Below are 18,448 nucleotides of genomic sequence, written 5' to 3' on the forward strand. Positions count from 1 at the left end.
TTATAAACTTCTTTTTACATTTTACTAGTATATATAGCTAAAATCATAACATTTGATGTCAGAGTTGCCATTTAAAGCTGGTTGAACCTCCTTGAAATTTGCCTTAAATGCTCAATACAAATAAACTAGACATGCACAAACAAACGTTGATGTTCCACAGTTCAGACATTTCCCCTTATGGTTATATTTCAGTTTTAAGTTTATACATTGAAATTCCACTTTTTTTTTTCTTGGAAGTGAGATAAAAATACTGTCACAGAGAAATTCAGAAAGGCAAGGGAAAGCCACAATTGACTTTTAGAATGATTATCACAATGTGGAATAAGCTTTCCATAAAAATAAGTACAAGTTCAAAGGTTTGTTTAATATCTGTGCTAAACAAAGTCCTGTGTGTGCTTAGACAATCACATAAAGCAGTCTTTATCTGTGCATGAGAGCCATATATTACAGGATCATTTAAGGAGACCAAGTCCTTATACTGTCTAGTGTAGAGTATGTTCTGAAATTCGTTGTGTTTATGCATTCATTTACAAGTTCTCTTGACATTGCCTTCTGGTGTGATCTAAAAATGTAGCCTACTAACCACATCTTTCCTGATATGGGTGCTTGAGTCATTCTAGTCCTGCTAGACATCAGTGCTGCTTTTCATAACATAAAGTATGTCATACAATCCTATTTGATTGGTTGCTTATTTTGGCACCTCTGATATTGTGCTTCAGTGGTTTCAGTCCAAAACAGCATGTTTGAATGAGGGACAACAAGTCTGAGGCAACATTAGTCTAGCAGAAACAGCCACAAGGGTCAGTACCATCGATGTTCAAAATAGGGCCTTTGATTTTGCCCTCCATCCCATTTGCCCTCCATTCCATTTGAGAAGAGGGGAAGAACGATGTTTGCTTCTTGAAATGAAATGTTTGACCTAAATGGTGTAAACTAATCAAATTTAGGTTAAATTTACATAACCGGACGCGTAGAGAACAAATCAAGGCAAAAGCAGATTGCGCTTGACCAGTGTATTCACTGTTGAACTCCACTGTGTTATAATGTAATTTATGTTTGTTGTTTATGTTTTTATTCCAATAAGTTATCATTTTAAATGTTATATTGCACCAGTTAACAAGATTTAAAGTAATGTTTTAGACTTATTTTTTAAATAAATGAGGAAATTACCCTCAATGATAGTTGGGTTGTGGCCCTTTATACAAAAACTTTTTGGCACCTCGGTCAATACTCTAACCCTTGTTGCCATTCCTGAATATACTACCATCATGTCAGCCATACCCAGAGATGCTCTGCCAAGATGTACCAGATGGGCAAGCATCATGGCAGATCCACCACTGGTGTCAGTTCAAGCAGCTGGCATCCTCTGGTACAATCCCAGCCATGTATTTTGTTTTGTGCTCTCCATTGGCTCTGTTCTTGTACCTGTGCTCTCTTTTTGATCCTCATGGCTTCCCTTGTTAGTTTCCCAGTGATTATCATACACCCCATGGGAACTCATTATCTTGCTAGCCCTTATATTTAAACCCATGTGTTTCAGATGTTCTTGGCAAATTGTTGTTTGACATGTTGTGTTTCCTCGATTGAGCCCTGGATTGCTGTATGTTCTTTTTTTTGTGTGTACTAGTTATTAAGAGTTTTGCTGCACTTATATCTTCTCCCGTTGTTCCATGTAAATGCACCTTTCTTCTCCCCTTGCTATAAATAAATAAAATTTACTTTTATTCTTATTGCAATATTTTAGGTAAAGTTCAATTTGTTTAAATTAAAGTTTACAATTTAACCATTCAACACTGTTATTTGGAGGTTTTAAAATTTTTGTTTGACCTAGTTTAACTTTCCTTTGTTTTCTTTTCCCATCATCATTTGTTTACCTTGTCAACCCAATCGTTCTACACGCCTATTCTGTTTTCCAATAATTACCCATTTTACCCCTCATTTTGTCCAGCTCCTTGTCAGGTATTTTTGTTACTCATTGTGTCTTCTTGACTGCAGAATTATCCCTCATTTTATCATTAAAAGACTCATTGTGACCTTCTTCTTTATCCTATATGCTTTATTGCAGTAGTGTGACAACTGTAATACAGAAGACGATTTATAGACTAAGCTGATATTGATAATCCAGTCAATTTATTGGGCCATAAAGACAACCTGGCATAAAGAATAAATGACAGACAATAATATTCCTGTCAGTTTATTGGTCCATAAAAACAAACAAACCGTTATAAGGAAGATTACAGTACTTAAAAGTCAGCCTGACAGAAAATGATCAGGCCAGACTAACCTTTAACCCAATCATACACCTAAACACGAACCCAGAGGGTCAGTGTCCTGCAGAGCTTAGCTAAAACCACAGCGACTGTACATTTCTATTATAGCCTCAAATTTGCACTTAGTGCTTCGGGCAACACTTAAACACCACCGCTCTGAGGCATGTAAAATGTTTTTACGTCGGCTGCTCTCAACACTTTCTCCATGCCACTGTCAATACCATAATGCACTGTTTGGGGGTTTACACTCAACTTGAATGAATTGAAAACACTGGCTATGCTGCGCTCCTAACATACCAGTGGAAACACACTGTTTGACACACCTAAAAAAGCTAATCAAGCTCTACTAAGGCATATAAAAAACTTCCAGGCAAGTGTGTTTGGACAAGTTGTAGATAAATTCTGGAGGACACTGGCTTGTCTGAGTGTGGAAACCCCTGCTGTAACCTATTTTGTTCATCTTGGAACATTTGTAGTCCAAACTTACATTACCTACACCTAAGCTTCACAATATCCAAATGTTTTTTCCTGACATCAGATGGAAATAATAGGTGAATAACAGTGACGTAGAATCACTTAATTGTAGGTCTAACATAACATTTGGATATTGACAGTAAATTCACTCTTAGTTAGGAATGAACAGTATCTAGCACTTTGCTTTTTATAAAGTACACCTAGATGTTCTTGTTTGAGAGCCATGTTTTCTGTCCTGGAATGTAAAGGGGATTGTCGGACATGCAGACATCAATACACCACTTCTGTATGTGAATGGTCCTTAGCATTGAGTCTCAGACCTTCTCACTCATCTCCTGGAATTAATTTAGGGCCTACTCACACTATGCCATCCGTACCGTGCCCATGCCCGTTTCCTGGATCGTTTAAGAAGTGTGAGTGTGCTGAATCGGGCTCAAGCACGGTTCACTTGGCTGGCCCTGGCCCGGTTGGAAGAGGTGTGCCTGAGCGCGGTTCACTTGGGCTTTGGAGCGGTACGCTTGTGTGTGAGTGCAAAACGCGCCAAAGCCCGAAACTGAAAGCGATACGTGACTTAAAGGACTGTTTCATATAGATTTATTAATCATTCTTACTATTCAGTAAACGCAAACTGCCGTCGTTTATTAAAGACGCAAACTCCTCACTTCACGACAGCTGCGCGCCTTCAGCAGACCTCCTCATTCCTGGAGCATGAGAGCTTTATGATTGTTTATGAGCGCCAAAATTGGCGGATCTGTACGGCGAAATATCTGACTGTGTGTCCCCGCATACCTAAGGACTGTTTGGTGAAATATTTGATGGCATATCAAACGACTGAAACGATATAACTAGGGAAATCTTCACTGTGCTGCTGAGTGAGAGAGCGCTTCCCACTGAACAGCCCAGCAGCGATGACGTAAGTGTGCCGAAGCCCGTTTGTGGTGTGAGCGCGGGCCGTCGGGGGAGACGGGAGGGGGGACAAGCGTGCTTTGGCCCAGTTCGAGGCAACTGTACTTAGTGTGAGTACGGCCTTAATGACTGACTGACAGTGACTGACTGAGAACATCCAATGGTTTGCCAGACATGGATGCTTTGAAGCTTATATGGATTGGAGAGAAAGGTGTGGAATGCTGATAAAGCGAGTTTTGTGTGAACTCAGCCCACTGGCTCCAGAAGTGCTGATTCAATTCAATTCAATTCACCTTTATTTATATAGTGCTTTTACAATGTAGATTGTGTCAAAGCAGCTTAACATAGAAGATTATAGTGAATTGAAACAGTGTCAGTGCAGTTTTCAGAGTTTAAGTTCACTTTAGTTCAGTTCAGCTAGTGTGGGTTAATTTTCACTGCTGAAAGTCTAAAGACTGAAGAGCAAATTCATTGAGGCACAGCTCCACAAGTCCCAAACCATGCAAGCCAGTGGTGACAGTAGTGAGGAACAAACTTCACCTATTTGCGAAAGTAAAGGAAAAAAAAAACTTTGAGAGAAAACAGGCATAGTTGGACACAATCATTTCTCCTCTGGCCAAATGTCTTGTGCAGAGCTACAGTCTAGGCACCGGAGGCTGGAGAAAGCTGGACATCCATCGTGGAAGCTGCTGGTGGTGGTTATAACTTAGAAGAACCTAGGAAAGAGTGACAGTCACATTGAGGACTTTAATGAAAGCTTCCCATACCTTTGAGTAAGTCATTGGTCAACTGTAGTAAACTGGAGTAAACACTGACATAGAAATCTGGAGTCCAGACACCTGGATTATGTACTTACATCCCATTTTTGTCATTAGACATGCTAGATATGTTGAAGTAACATATCAGATGGGTTTTGTTGGAGGTGGGGTCTGATGGATGTTATTATTGTGCTCCTGATGGAAATACACAAAATTGAAGAGCAAGGCAGGGCAATTCTAGTGCATGGGCTGGGGGGGCTAGTGTCCCCATATTGACAAACTTGGCCACCAATCTGTCTCCACTAAATTTGGGATTGTAGAGTAATAGAACAGTGACAAAGGCTTTTATAAAAATGACATGCACTGTATATAAAACCAAATTGATTTGTTAGTTAAGTATTTTTGTGCATATCTTGAGTATTTTGTGTGTGCACATTAACAACTTTTTGCAGAGAGCAAGAAATTATGGAATCTCTTTGTGGAAATAACAGGAAACATGAACAAATTCATAAAAGACAAATCATTTATAGAAAATAATGCCCAATATATTGCTATACTCCCATCTTACCATTATATAAGCTCTAATAAACCTAATATATGAGGCAAACATAAACAGCTTGCCAATAAGCACTAATAATAAATGGACACTGCAACACTAAAATCGCTGATTAATTTGCCTAAAATTGTTTTTAATAATTATTTTATGACTACATATTAATATTCGTGACAATTGTGAGGATTTTGTGTCGCTCTTTCATGCCATGTGGTCTTGTTTTCTTCGCAATGTGTATAGCGTTCTCTCTGGTCGTGTCATGTGATTTGTTCCCCTTCCTGCCTGTTATTAGTGTTTCGCATGTTGCGGCTGTGTAAGATTCCCTTCACCTGTCTTTGTTTAATCAGTGTATGTATTTAAGTCCTGTGTCAGGCAGAGCTCTGATGTCTTCACTTGTAAGTGACTACTGTGTTCCTGTTCAATTGTTAAAATTTGATTAATAAATTGAAACCTTTTATATACGGTTATCAAAGCATTTGTTAAGAAGATTATGACAGTAATAATGACTAGGCAAATTTTATATAAAAAAAGATAAAATAAAAAAGTCTGTCAGATACTTTCCTTATATTTTCAGGTAGACAACAGGGATCTAACAGTGAGGGAAAAACAAAGGAGACTGGAGACCTGAGCGACAGAACAGGTAAATAGTAACATTGTAGTGATCGTTTTTATGCTCTTCTTACTCTACATTTGACATGTGCTCTTGTTTATTCAATCTTGATTTCGTGCTTGATTTATGCCATTAAAAAAAACCTAGTGCATTTAATGGGTTTCCATGTCAAGTAAGAACATGCAGACCACTGAGGCCAGATTGCAATGAGCATCTATTTTTCTTGTCTGTTAATTCAGGTCTTGGTTAATCATCACGTATAGGAGTGAATTTAGTGTGTGTGGGTTAAAAGCTCATACGGCTTACTCCTGACTGATATAAACATCATTCGAAGATGACCGGATTCATTTTTGTAGCTGGTGAGTGATGGAGATATAAAAATATATATAAAATATATGTAAAAATGCTTTTATATATAATTTGTTTAAAACTGAATTTGGTTTTTACTTTTGTTATTAGGCATTTCCTTGGCATTGTGCCAATGTGGTAAGTTTTCTTTGTTTTAAAACTTAATGGAAAATGCCTTTTCCTACAGATTTTGAAGTTTATATTTTGCACTTTCAAAGTTCAGATTAAGATGACATCTTGCAGTGGTGACTTTAGATTAAGTTTATGCTGAAAATTGAGTTATTCCCATTTATTGCAGTGTTGAGTTCAAGTTGCAGGTCTTCACACCTGAATCTCGCAACTGTTTACACTCTTGAAAGTTTCTATTGCATCTTGTTTCCTCAGAGCTGCATGCTTACATTTTAAGAATTCTTTTCTCAATTCTGATTTTGTAAATTCTTAATTACAAGTCAATTTGCCTTTTTTTATTTTCATCTATTTCTTGACTTTTTACCGGAGTTTACCTCAAATCTGTTTCTCAATTCTGTCACTATTCCTCAGCTATAATCTGAAATACAAGCTCAGTTGCAAGAGCAATAGTCAGTTGTAAAAGTTGTAACTTTTTTTTTTGTGCTGCAGAATATCTATATACTGTATTCTATTTCTTTGCTTGGTCTATCTTGATTTACACTAATTTTATTTAATAGTACAAACTTTTCTTAAAGGTTCAATTTACTGTACCTGCTACACTGTTGCATGCATGCAACTTTTATAACTAATTGTGTTTTTAAGTGTTTTGAACTGATCGTATTGGTGCATATTAGTCTAAGATTTGTTCATGACAATGTATTGAACAAATATTTGACATGGAAGTTTTAGGCTTGTACGTTGAATTCATTGAATTTTTTTTAATAGAGGTTCAGTTAGATTTCTTGGTAAAAAAAAAAAAAAGCAATTTTCAGCTCCAAGTCGCTTGAAAGGTACAATTGCAGGAAGCAGTTGTGTTTTGTAGTACGATTTTAATTTTTTTTTTCTTTCTAGGATTGGCGTCCCAACTTGCATGTTACTTCGCCAACTGGTCTCAGTACAGACCTGATGTTGGCAAGTACATGCCATCTAGTGTGGATCCACATCTTTGCACTCATTTAATTTATGCATTCTCTGTTATTAATATTAAAAATAAATTGGCAACCTCCGAATGGAATGATGAGACTCTTTACCAGTCTTTCAATGCGCTAAAACAAAGGTGCACTGATTTTTCTGGCCATATATTAGTTTCAGCTTTACTGCGTAGTATAATCTTAATAGTTATTTATTTGCTGAAGGGCATTATAGTGAATGATAAATGTTTGACTTGACAGCAACCCCAACCTGAAAACTCTGTTGGCTGTCGGCACATTGAACTTGGGCTCAACTCAGTAAGTCCTGCTGTATTTTGTTGTTATATAAGGTATTTGCTATATTCTGTTGCTGTATGTTTCTCTCAATGACCTCAGATTCAGCAGAATGGTGTCCACGCCACAAAAGAGACGGACATTTATTGAGTCCAGTATCAAATTCCTGAGGACCCATGGATTCGATGGTCTGGATCTGGACTGGGAGTATCCTGGTTCTGGTGAAAGTCCTCCAGAAGACAAGCATAGATTCACTTTGCTCTGTAAGGTACAATATTGCATGAATATAATTAGATTTATCACTTATAATTCTATCTATGCTCTTTAAATAAGTTAATGGCATGATTTAATATTTGTGTGAAACTGTCCATGGTTAGTGTTTGTTATACAAGATTTTATTTATTTTTTTAATTTATTTTTTTATTTTATTTTATTTTTTTTAAGAAAATAGAACTACTTATTTACTTTCCCTCAGGTCGTTGAATGATTTTTTTTTTCCCTCTGTTTCATTCGATGACAACCTTAAATGTTCATGGAAGAATTTTGGATGTCTCTATCATTGGTGTAACCATTTAAATTGTGCAATTTGTAACCTGGTAAAAAGTAAAGAGCTTGAAAAGTGCCTTGAGGCACAACAGAACATTTTTAGATGGAGAAATTTTCAAGTCTTCCTAATTTACTGAGTAAATTTCTTATTACAGATGGTCTTGGAAGTAATATATAAAAACATTATATAATATAGTCAGGAGCTGTTCACTTAAGAGGGTTATCAGTTTAAGAAATTCAGATCCATGCACTGGATTATGCCAAAGTCCCTTTAAAATGAGTCCTCTCACTTGGTGGCCACCTTTGAAAATCCTCGAGCTGTGTGCTCGGACATTTTAGGGAAACTATAGGGAAACATCAAATTCTCTAACTGTTTGCCAAGTTTATGATTGTATAACGTATTTGGAATCACCAATAAAATAAACAACCATACGTTTCATTTTTTTTAAATGTTCGAATTAAACAAGACTTATTTTTTCAGGTTGCCCAAGCTAATGTGCATGCCCACTCAAAGAACGAGATACGACACCAACCTCATTTATGGCTATTCAACACATTATCCTCTGGAAATATCTTCGTCTGATTGCACTAGTCATCAGAAATGCACAACTATTTGTGGGCATCCGAGTACTTGCTGTCATTTGATTTTGACAGGACTGACTGTACCTCATGTTTTTTCTAACATTACATTTAATTTTTTTACATTTTAATCAATCCCCTCTCCCCCCCTCTACAATAATACATTCATTTAAAAGAGATTTCAAACTTTGTGGATCTTGTCTAAAGTTTTTACTTTGATTATAGTGTGTTTGACCACAAAAATATGTCTGGGCTGAGCTTCTCCTACAGAGAAATGTCTGTCTGTAGCAATGATGATTGGCTCCTGTTATATTAGGCAGGACTTTCTTCGCCATATTGGCCATTACAACTTTTTTTTTTTTTTTTTTTTTCCTTGTTCAAAACTATACAAGTTACATGTCTTGTGTATTTTTATAGTCTTTGTTCATGTGCAGTGTTGGAACTTGGAAGCATGGTCGCCATGTGTTAGCAACGCATTTAAAATACAAAGCCAAAAATGCAATGCAAGAGTAATACTAAAGATACCGAAAGTTAATCTTTTTTTAAATGGCAACACAAGCTACTTTGTCAGATGCCTAAAGCAATGCCTACAAGTCCAGTGTAAATCTGATCCTTTTAGAAGCCATGTTGCCAGTATTTAAAGCTTGGATACAAGCTGTAAAGTGCTATAAAAGGACCATAAATAACTTTCAAACATGTGATTATAACAGGAGCTTTTAAAAGCTTACCAGGCAGAGAGTAAAGCTACTAGACGCCCCAGACTCATGCTCACTGCTGCAGTGGCTGCTAGGAAAGGAATCATTGATGCTGGTTATGAAATTGCAGAAGTTAGCAAGTATGTGTTGGAGTTTTTCATTATTGTAAATAAACTTATTTCATGATTCATCTTTTAAAATTCAAATCTAATGATGATTCAGCTGCTTTTAACAAACCAAGCCCAATCTGACAAACTGATATTTCTCTCTGGTGATGCAGGTATTTGGATTTCATCAATATCATGACCTATGATTTCCACGGCTCATGGGAGAACGTTACTGGACACAACAGTCCTCTGTACAGAGACTCCAGAGACACAGGAGACCAAATCTACTACAATACTGTAAGAACGCTGTGTAATTGCCCTTACTTTGGCTTGAAAATGTAATCCGAGAAATGCGAGTACCGTGACTGTAGTAGGAGTCGAGCCTTCAATGTCATTTAATTCCACAGACGTCATTCTAACCTGTTGAGTTACTGGTCAGTTAACATTTGTTAATGCTTGAGCTTTAGTAACAAATGTGATCTATGCATCATTACTTTTTAAATGCAGGACTTTGCAATGACCTACTGGAGAGATCAGGGCGCTCCTGTGGAGAAGCTGAGGATGGGCTTTGCAGCATATGGAAGGACGTTTTGCTTGTCATCTGCAGTCAATGGACTTGGAGCTCCAGTTAGTGGTCCAGCATCAGCTGGAACATACACCAGAGAAGCTGGATACTGGTCCTATTATGAGGTCTAACCTTTAGTTTAAACGGTTTCATTGTGAAAATGATCAGATTGAATCGTATAATTACATTTCCTGACTGCGTCTCCCAACAGATCTGTACTTTCCTCCAAAGAGCCAGTGTGGAACAAATTGCTGATCAGAAAGTTCCTTATGCCACCGAAGGACTGAACTGGGTGGGATTTGATGACCAGAAAAGCTACGAGACAAAGGTGAGTATTCCAAAGTATAGAACAAATGTTCTCATGCTTTGAGTAACTAGGTCTGGTCTGTTTTAGGTGGACTACCTGAAGGAGAAAGGCTTTGGAGGAGCTTTTGTCTGGTCTCTGGATCTTGATGACTTCAGTGGTCAGTTCTGTGGGCAGGGCAAATACCCTCTTATTGGACACCTCCACACGCTGCTTAATATCAGCAACACTGGTAAAAACATCTCTGTGAAGCCCATTTCCACAACAAAACAAACAATTAATGTAGAATATTGGAACTTAATGTTGAAATTGAGAAAATGATGAGTAGCTGATATTTGACTATATAATTTTGACTATAGGCTACTGTAACTGATTTAGAATCAATAGTTTTATATTTCATAACTTTATACATCTCACAGGTGATATTATAACAATGATAGCTTAGTGCTACGAAATTTAGAATTGTCAGTCTTGATGACGTATCATATCACAATTGAAACTTTTAATCTCATTTCTGACTTGATTTTTAACTTTCACAATGACTTGGTATCTTTTCGAATGCATTTAGCATTCAAATAGCTATTTTTAAGCTATTTCCTCCACTTATATTTCCTTATAAGCCCATTTCCTCAAACCAAATAATTGATGTAGCATATTGCAATGTTAAAATTGAGTCCATTTTAATAGTTTCACAGATTGTATTCATTGAACGAATTTAAAATCTCCTTAATTGACTTAATATGCTATAAGTTTTGCTTGATCTAATCAATGTTATAATTTATGGCTGCTTTCTGCAGAATTCAGCTGCTATCTTGATCAAACACCTGGATTTGTTGAATAAAAGTCCCTTCAGATCTTACATGGTAGGCTTAGCTATGTTTGATCAGGATTGAAGCTCAACTCTTCAGGAAAGTAGATCTTAAGTAACAGGGTTGAGCACCCCTGGCTCAGTGACTTGTAATTAACTTCATTGCAAACTTATTGACTTTAAATAATTATGTAGCAATGAGTATCTCTTTCTTTTCAATAGCTGTTTTGGTCAAATCGACATTTTTACTTTGTCTTAAGTTGTACTTGTTGCTCTGTCGCGTAGTTTGATTTTTAGTATCATAATACAAGTAATTTAGCATAACCCCTCAGTTTTGCCAAAAATAGCTTCCTGACTGCACATATAGGGCTTATTTGCTCAAAAGTAAATGCAAGAATTAAAACGCTTTTATAACTGCAGTAAAGGAATTTAAGTTATGGTGCCATCTGATTTTGTAGCTTCCGATTCATTGTCACTGTGGACTTTAAGAAATATTAGACATTTGGATGTGGGCATTGACCTGTCAAGCCAATTATTTTAACAAGCTATTAAAAACGACACTGATTTTAATAATTGCAAAGCTGATAACATCAAATTCAAATTTCTTCCAGAGTTCAGACACCTTCCAAAAACAATCAAGTCTGGTGGGGCATCGGCAACAGGAAACATTGTTACCACAACACCTATTGTAAAGACTGTTACATCAGGATCAGACTTCTGTGCGGGCGGATTAGTGGGCATCTTTGCAAATCCAGATAATCCCATGACATTCATTCAGTGTGCCAATGGCAGGACCTTCATACAGAATTGTCCTGCAAAGACTGTCTTTGATCCCGACTGCTCATGCTGTAACTGGCCAAAGAATTAACATCTGTTAATCCCACAGTTGGACGCGAAGACTTTCAAATTATACGTTAAGTCCAATTACACAAAGGTGTTTCATGTAACAGATTTCATGTGTAAATCTGTGTGCCACAAGTTTTAACCCACAAACATCTTTGTATTTTGACTTCTGTTGTACCAAAGAGTTTTTCTACACTCCTTGTACAAACTTACCTCTATGTGCATCTGTTATTACTGTAGCTTGTGTGCATTCTAGACCAGGGGTGTTGGAGTTTATAGTTTCAGCACTTACATGTGGCTTTCAAACAAGCCTGATTAACTTTTAATTTGATCAGGAGTAGTTAGCTAAGGTTTAAGTTGTGCAGGGCTGTAGTACAACTGGTTTCTAGAGAGTCAAGGAAAAATTCTCTTGTGAATCAATGCCCCTTATGCATAATTGCAACTTTTAATAAAGAAATTGCAGAAAGTGACCTTTGAGTTCTTTGAATCTTAATATTAGTTTGTCTAATGTTATCTATGAGTATTCAAGTGTATTTATTTATTTAATTAAAAAAAATTATAAAAAAAATTATATAATGGAAACCTTATGATGACCACTTGAAGCTAATCCAGCTACTAGAAGTAGTGCTTAAATTGTCACAAGAATGCAGTGTTTAAGGCCTATAATTAAATAGAAAAAGAGGGAAAACTACTTTTTGAGGGTTAAAAAAAAAAAAAAACTTTAACATGGCTGGCTACGGGCCTGAATCTTTGACTTTAAATTCAGTGTTCTTTAGATTTCTCAAGCTTCGATAGAGTACAATTATACACCTAGATACTAATAACACTGATTAATTAGGATGCACAATCATTATTTTAATCGTCCTAGCAAATGTTGTCTTTTATTTTATATATATATATATATATATATATATATATAATTTTTTGTGCTAGGCCATTCAAGAGCTAATTATGGGTTTTGTGTGAACTGCATTTCAAGTAGTGTGCAACATTGTTTTAAAGTGACAATGATCAAATGATAAACTTGATTTGTGTATTGCCTTATACTTATACATGATATTGATAGGAATATAGTACATTACTGTACGTGCATTAACTTATGTAAAATATTGCCATTTGTCATCAAGGCAATTTGAATATAAACTTATAAATAGTCAAACATGAAAACAAAGCAGTACGTGAAAAATTTGATTCTTGGGGAGAAACAGGAGTGTTGACGGGTGTAAGTAAACAATACAGTTTTTTTTTTTTATAAGATTATTGCAAAACTACATAGCCTTGTGAAAGTTTGCTCCAAATATTATAACATATTAACTGGTTTCACACCTGAATTCAATTTCTCTATAGCCACTGCTCACCCAGGGCTGATTATTGCCACACCTGTTTGCAATCAAAAAAATTACTTGAATAGGACCTGTTTGACAAAACCAAGCGACCCTCAATAACTCTAATAATGCTGAGAGGCAAAGAAATTCCAAAACTTATAAAGAATTAAAATAATTGTGCTTTGCTGCTCTAGTCTAGAACCATGCAGAATAGTAAAGGACTGCTTTTCCTGATAATTTACTCAACCCCTTTGTCATGCAGGATGTTGATTTATTGCTTTCTTTAAAAATTAATAAATGTATAACAGAGTGATAAGGGAGTGAGCAAATTATCAGCAACCTTTCATTCTGGAAGTAGACTAATAGGTGTGCAAACAGGTTAACTATAAATACGTAATCCATTGAAACAAATGCAGAAGTAATGGCATTAATGTTGCCCATTGTACTTCTCCAATCAGATACACGCTATGGTTTGTTTACCATTTCCTCTTTTAAATTGAATTCCTTTGTTCATTGCTAGATCTGCCCTGGCTAGCTCCAGGTTTTTTTGTAAATGGATAAATAATTATGATATCTATATAATATTTAAAACCCACTGGAACCTTTTTTTTTTTTATATGTCGCCGACCTGATTTTACCAAGTAGGACATGTTCCTGGATTAACAGCCATGTTGATCCTGGAACAAATTTCCAATCAGTCGATCATAATTATGGGATATATTTAAGTTTAGGCTTATAGTTAGGTTTGTGTATTTCTACGTAATTGCTTTCCAATTATTATTCTTCCCTTCTGATTTTGATTATGGTTTGGTTTAGGGGTAGGGAATGTGTAAGGATTACTTTTTCAGTTGTGTTCTAGGACCAACATGGATGTTAACCCATGATTGCATCTTACTTACGACTTGCATTATATATTTTGCTGACTTGTGTAGGCCCACTTTCATTATCCCAAATGTTCAAATGCAGAAAAACAATCAATTTTAACTTTGCAAGGATCATGTTGTCATAGTGATAATGAGGTCACCCATGATTTTCTAGGGAGCACTGTAAAAAGTGCTACACTCACAAAGTTGGTTCTATCTACTTTAAATAATTGCAATCTAGTTAATTTTATTTGTTTTATACCAAAAAAATAAAATTTGCTTCCTCTTAACTTAAAATATATCAGTTTTTATATAACTGTATATTTTGAATAAAACTAATGCAATTTATTTGAGCAGATTTTTTTACGTGGTTATTGTGTAGAATAAATGTTATAAAAGTGAGTTGACACAGACAATTTATTAGAGCAGCTGTCGATGTGGGCAGGTGTTCATAAAACGTGATTTTAATAGTTATGCGTGACTCCTTTTTCATTGCCCGGGATTTAGCAGGCAGACGCAGCTTCTGCAATGGTCGACATTAACTGCTCCCAGCAGCGGATCTGATTAACACGGTAAGTTGCAAATGTAGCCGAATGATAATTGTAAGGTCATGCAAAACTGCTGTCTTCGCTAGGCAGGTGAGGTTTTAGCTTTGTAAATTGTACTGTAGCCTTAGGTATGTTAACAGTTAGACTGCTCTCACATGGAAAGCTAAGTTGGCTAACGCTAACCAACGCTAGTTTATGCTAACGATTAAAAGTGATATTATTGAGAAAAATAGTGAAAGTAGTTTTAAAACAAATAGTAGGTATAACTAACGTTACAGAACCGATTAACAAGGTCACTGGTGGGCGGTCGGGCTGTGGGGGTTCAGTTTGTTAGCGCTAACTTAGCTAAAGTTAGCTCACCCAAGTTATAGCAGCACATTAAGGATGGATATTAAATGCAGAAACATATGCAACAGTTAAGTAGTTTGTGTTTAACGTAAGAGAAAGTACAACTTAAAGTTTGTGTTTTAGAGATTTATTCCATAAGTTTTTTTTAATGCTGCATAGTGAATAAATTACAGATTTACAATTTATTTTAACTTAAATTACATTTACTGATGTTTACAGAACCATTTAAACTGTATGCACCTCATTCTAAAATGCATGTTCTTGGTCTTTAGATACCAAAGTGATTTTGTTACCTGTGGATCTTCAAACTTCACATCCAGGTAAGAAAAACATTAGATACAACTACAGCTATAATTATTTGCAGGTAAGTAAAACATTGGTAAAATTGCAAACAATAGTGGGCTCCATAGAATTAACCTACATTTGATATCTGAAGATTTTTTTTATGTGTGCAACAGTAAAAACAGTAAAAAAAAAAATAGATATCCTAATGCAGTTTCTTATTATCTGTCAGTCTTTCAATAAAGCTAACTGATAACACTAAATCACTGAACTGTCATTTGCCAGTCACATTAAATTTATAGAAAAAGTCAATTAAATGTAGCTTTAGCAAAAAATTAATGTAAACCTTAATGTAATGTGTAAAATGGCAATGTATTTATTTATTTATTTAATAGAATTTGTATTATGACGTGCAAAGTTTGGTGCAAAATGAAGATGACGATTAAATTATAGAATTTGTATTCTATAATTTTCATATAGCCGTTTTCAAACAGTTTTAATATCTAAATTGCATGCACATTCTTATGCTTTATAAGTTGCCAAACTTACTAAAGGTAACTTACTAAGGTAATTTTTAACTGATAAACTAAGGTGTTTCATCCATGCATCATTCTCACTGCACTTTTGTAACTTCACTTGTAGTTATTTCCTATTCAGTATTTAGCTATTTAATGTTGTTTGGTATCAACCACCTGAACTCCTGTTTCTTTTTGTCTCTACCAATAGAGTTGTGAGGAATCAGAGGTGCATGCAGCTGCCCACAAGAAAAATTTGCCATCAGCCCAACACAGTTTGGATTATCATAGGACTGTCAGAGGTTTGCCAAACCTGTCAAATGCATGATGGCTCCTGTTTGGACTTACCGATGTCCTCGACTTCAAGTATCCATCAAAACTGTATACATTTGAGATATATCAGAGACTCTTTGTGGGGCTGGACATTATGCATCCTAAATCTTCATCAAAATATGCAAATCTCCTCACTGAGTTGCCTTAGATGATTTCTCAATAGGATCTGGTATTATTAATGTTTTTATTTATGTATTGTGTACGTGTAGCCACATTAATGGCCTATTTTGTAGTCACTATTAAAAGGAACATTGATTGATATTGAATACATGTTATGGTCTTTAATCCATCTTCCCATTCTTATTTAATTGTTATTGACAGGAAAGTCTGTTTATCTGTTTTTCCTAGTGTATATTGTGCTTACAATATAGAAACGAAGATTTATTTTCCAAGGTTACAGCCAGAAGTTAATTGAATTCATTTTAAATGACATATGCATGGTTAATTTTATTTAGATAATTAAGTTCATAATACTTAATTAAAATAAGTACAGTCAACATATAGCAATGTATAAGTAAGTTAAGTTTAACAAAAAAAGTAAGTTTATCTGATTTGAGTAATTTTAGAAATATTAGTTGGCTCAACTTAATTTTATTGCATTTGTTTTAAGCAATGTTTTAGTGTTTAAAATACTTAAAAAAGGCTGGAAGTTGAATCAACCTAAAACGTCCGATGCAACCACTTGCCTCACTTTTTATAAGTTAGATCTAGGTAACATTTTTTACAGTGAGTCTGCGGTGTCTTAAAGTATTAAAAGTTGATCAATCAGAGTTGAGAAATTTAAGGCCCTTAAAGTATTAAAGTCTTAAGTGCTATTTTGCAAGATATTAAATTTGTATATAATTTTTGAATATGCAATGTATGGTTGTATAATAAAGTTTGCCTCTGACAATATCAGGATGTTGTGTAGTCAATGAAATCAATAAAATCCTACTAGATTTGACATCCTGCTGCTTTGTTTACTCCAATAATCAAGGCAACATCATGATTTCTGCAGTTCTTTAGGTGCCAACCTGCTGAATTAAATGGATTTAATAGATTTTTATTCAGTATATGAATAATGTTTTAGTTTTGGAATAGTTTTTTACATTAATATTTAAGTTCAAAACTCACCAGTGTTTCTGGTAGAAACCTAAAGTGATTTTACTTCTTAAAATATATGGAACGAGTCTTTAAAAAGGTCTTAAGTTATTGGATTTCATTCTCTGATTCCTGTGTATACTCTATTTTCTGTATGGCTTTACAAAATAACTTAGCGTTTAGTTCGTTGATACCAAACCGAGGGGATAAAGAACCGCCCAAGGTGATCTGAGTTCGAGTCTTAGCCCGAGGTTTTTTGTTGATTCTTACTCTCTCTTTAAATGAATAAATACATATTAATTCATTTATTTTCTTTTCGGCTAAGTCCCTTTATTAATCTGGGGTCGCCACAGTGGAATTAACCGCCAAATTATCCAGCACATGTTTTACGCAGCAGATGCCCTTCCACCTGCAACCCAACACTGGTAAACACCCTCACACTCCTGCATACACTCACATACACTACTGCCAATTTAGCTTATTCAATTCACCCATACCATGTCTTTGGACCATGAGGGAAACCAGAGCACCTGGAGAAAACCCAATCAAGCACAATGAGATTATACATACTACACACAGAAATGCCGACTGACCCAGCCAAGGCTCAAACCAGCGACCTTGTTGCTGGTGAGGCATTGTGCTACCCATTGCGCCACCATGCAAGACTGCACAGAGCAGCATTATAACAGAACTTTAAACTGTATTCAGTAAGATAAAATTATGATCACATGATCACAACCCAAAAAATCGGAGGCAGTCGAAACCTTTCAAAATAAAACTTGAGAATAATTATTGGTAAGTAACACATTCACTCTTATTTCTTCTATTTTCTAAATTCAAACTGTATATGCCCAGGAAAGCATCCACATTTATGTGTAGCATTAATAATGTAAATGATTATAAAGGAATGTTGTTTATTTAATTTAATTTTATTTCTTGCACTAAATTGGACTTGGGGATAACTAAAAAAAAAAAAAAAAAATTATAATGTATTGCTAATGTAATGCAAAATGACATTATTATACGTTATATTACATGTGTGTACACTATATATCTTATATATCTCAGTGTAGAAAATTATTTTACTAATGCAGGTTAATACTATTACTACTAATAGTTTTTGTTTGTTTGTTTGATATAATCCATTTAAATAAGTTGTATAATATAGCTAGTACTAATATAATCTTACATGTTGACAATAGAAGAAACGAGAAGTCTAAAAAAAATGCGTAAGAATTAATGGTGGCATTTATTGCTGTCGTAAAGATGTATAGTGAAGAGAAAACCTTTTTTATTTCACCTCTGCTTCCTGGTCTAGGTTTATGATAACCCAACAGTTAAACAATGTGTATATCTTTGGGTTTGAAGAATAAATTTGAGACCATAGTGTGTCCCTTTCTGATGTTTTACGTGGA

The 18,448-nt window shown here is 35.3% G+C and overlaps 1 protein-coding gene and 1 long non-coding RNA gene across 6 annotated transcripts; both read left to right on the forward strand.

The window, feature by feature from the left end:
* The first annotated feature begins 5,346 nt into the window (after positions 1-5,346).
* chia.4 (chitinase, acidic.4) lies at positions 5,347-12,209 on the forward strand. 5 transcript variants are annotated; one of them, XR_015522693.1, is made up of 13 exons: positions 5,347-5,439; positions 5,515-5,601; positions 5,811-5,930; positions 6,031-6,057; positions 6,940-7,144; positions 7,260-7,316; positions 7,395-7,560; positions 9,128-9,252; positions 9,393-9,516; positions 9,727-9,909; positions 9,996-10,112; positions 10,163-10,320; positions 11,508-12,209. XR_015522693.1 is itself a non-coding variant. In XM_087305273.1 (13 exons), exons 3-13 carry the CDS (start codon positions 5,906-5,908, stop codon positions 11,762-11,764), a joined length of 1,428 nt encoding a protein of 475 aa, XP_087161399.1. In that variant the 5' UTR covers positions 5,347-5,439; positions 5,515-5,601; positions 5,811-5,905; the 3' UTR covers positions 11,765-12,209.
* Positions 12,210-14,423: 2,214 nt separating this feature from the next.
* On the forward strand, positions 14,424-16,219 carry LOC147831274 (uncharacterized). The gene is made up of 3 exons (XR_015523414.1): positions 14,424-14,499; positions 15,096-15,143; positions 15,832-16,219. It is a non-coding gene; the product is annotated as an uncharacterized LOC147831274 (long non-coding RNA).
* The last annotated feature ends 2,229 nt before the right edge of the window (positions 16,220-18,448 follow it).

This window comes from Danio rerio, chromosome 23, assembly GCF_052040795.2.
Source record: "Danio rerio strain M-AB ecotype USA chromosome 23, GRCz13ab, whole genome shotgun sequence".
NCBI lineage: Eukaryota > Metazoa > Chordata > Actinopteri > Cypriniformes > Danionidae > Danio > Danio rerio.

What these genes read in the sequence shown, in the direction of transcription:
- chia.4 (XM_087305273.1), top strand. Translation starts at nt 5,906, where the DNA reads ATGACCGGATTCATTTTTGTAGCTG. An exon ending in GATTCACTTTGCTCTGTAAG is followed by an intron (nt 7,561 to 9,127) that starts GTACAATATTGC and finishes TGATTATAACAG; the next exon opens with GAGCTTTTAAAAGCTTACCA. An exon ending in GCTTAATATCAGCAACACTG is followed by an intron (nt 10,321 to 11,507) that starts GTAAAAACATCT and finishes AATTTCTTCCAG; the next exon opens with AGTTCAGACACCTTCCAAAA.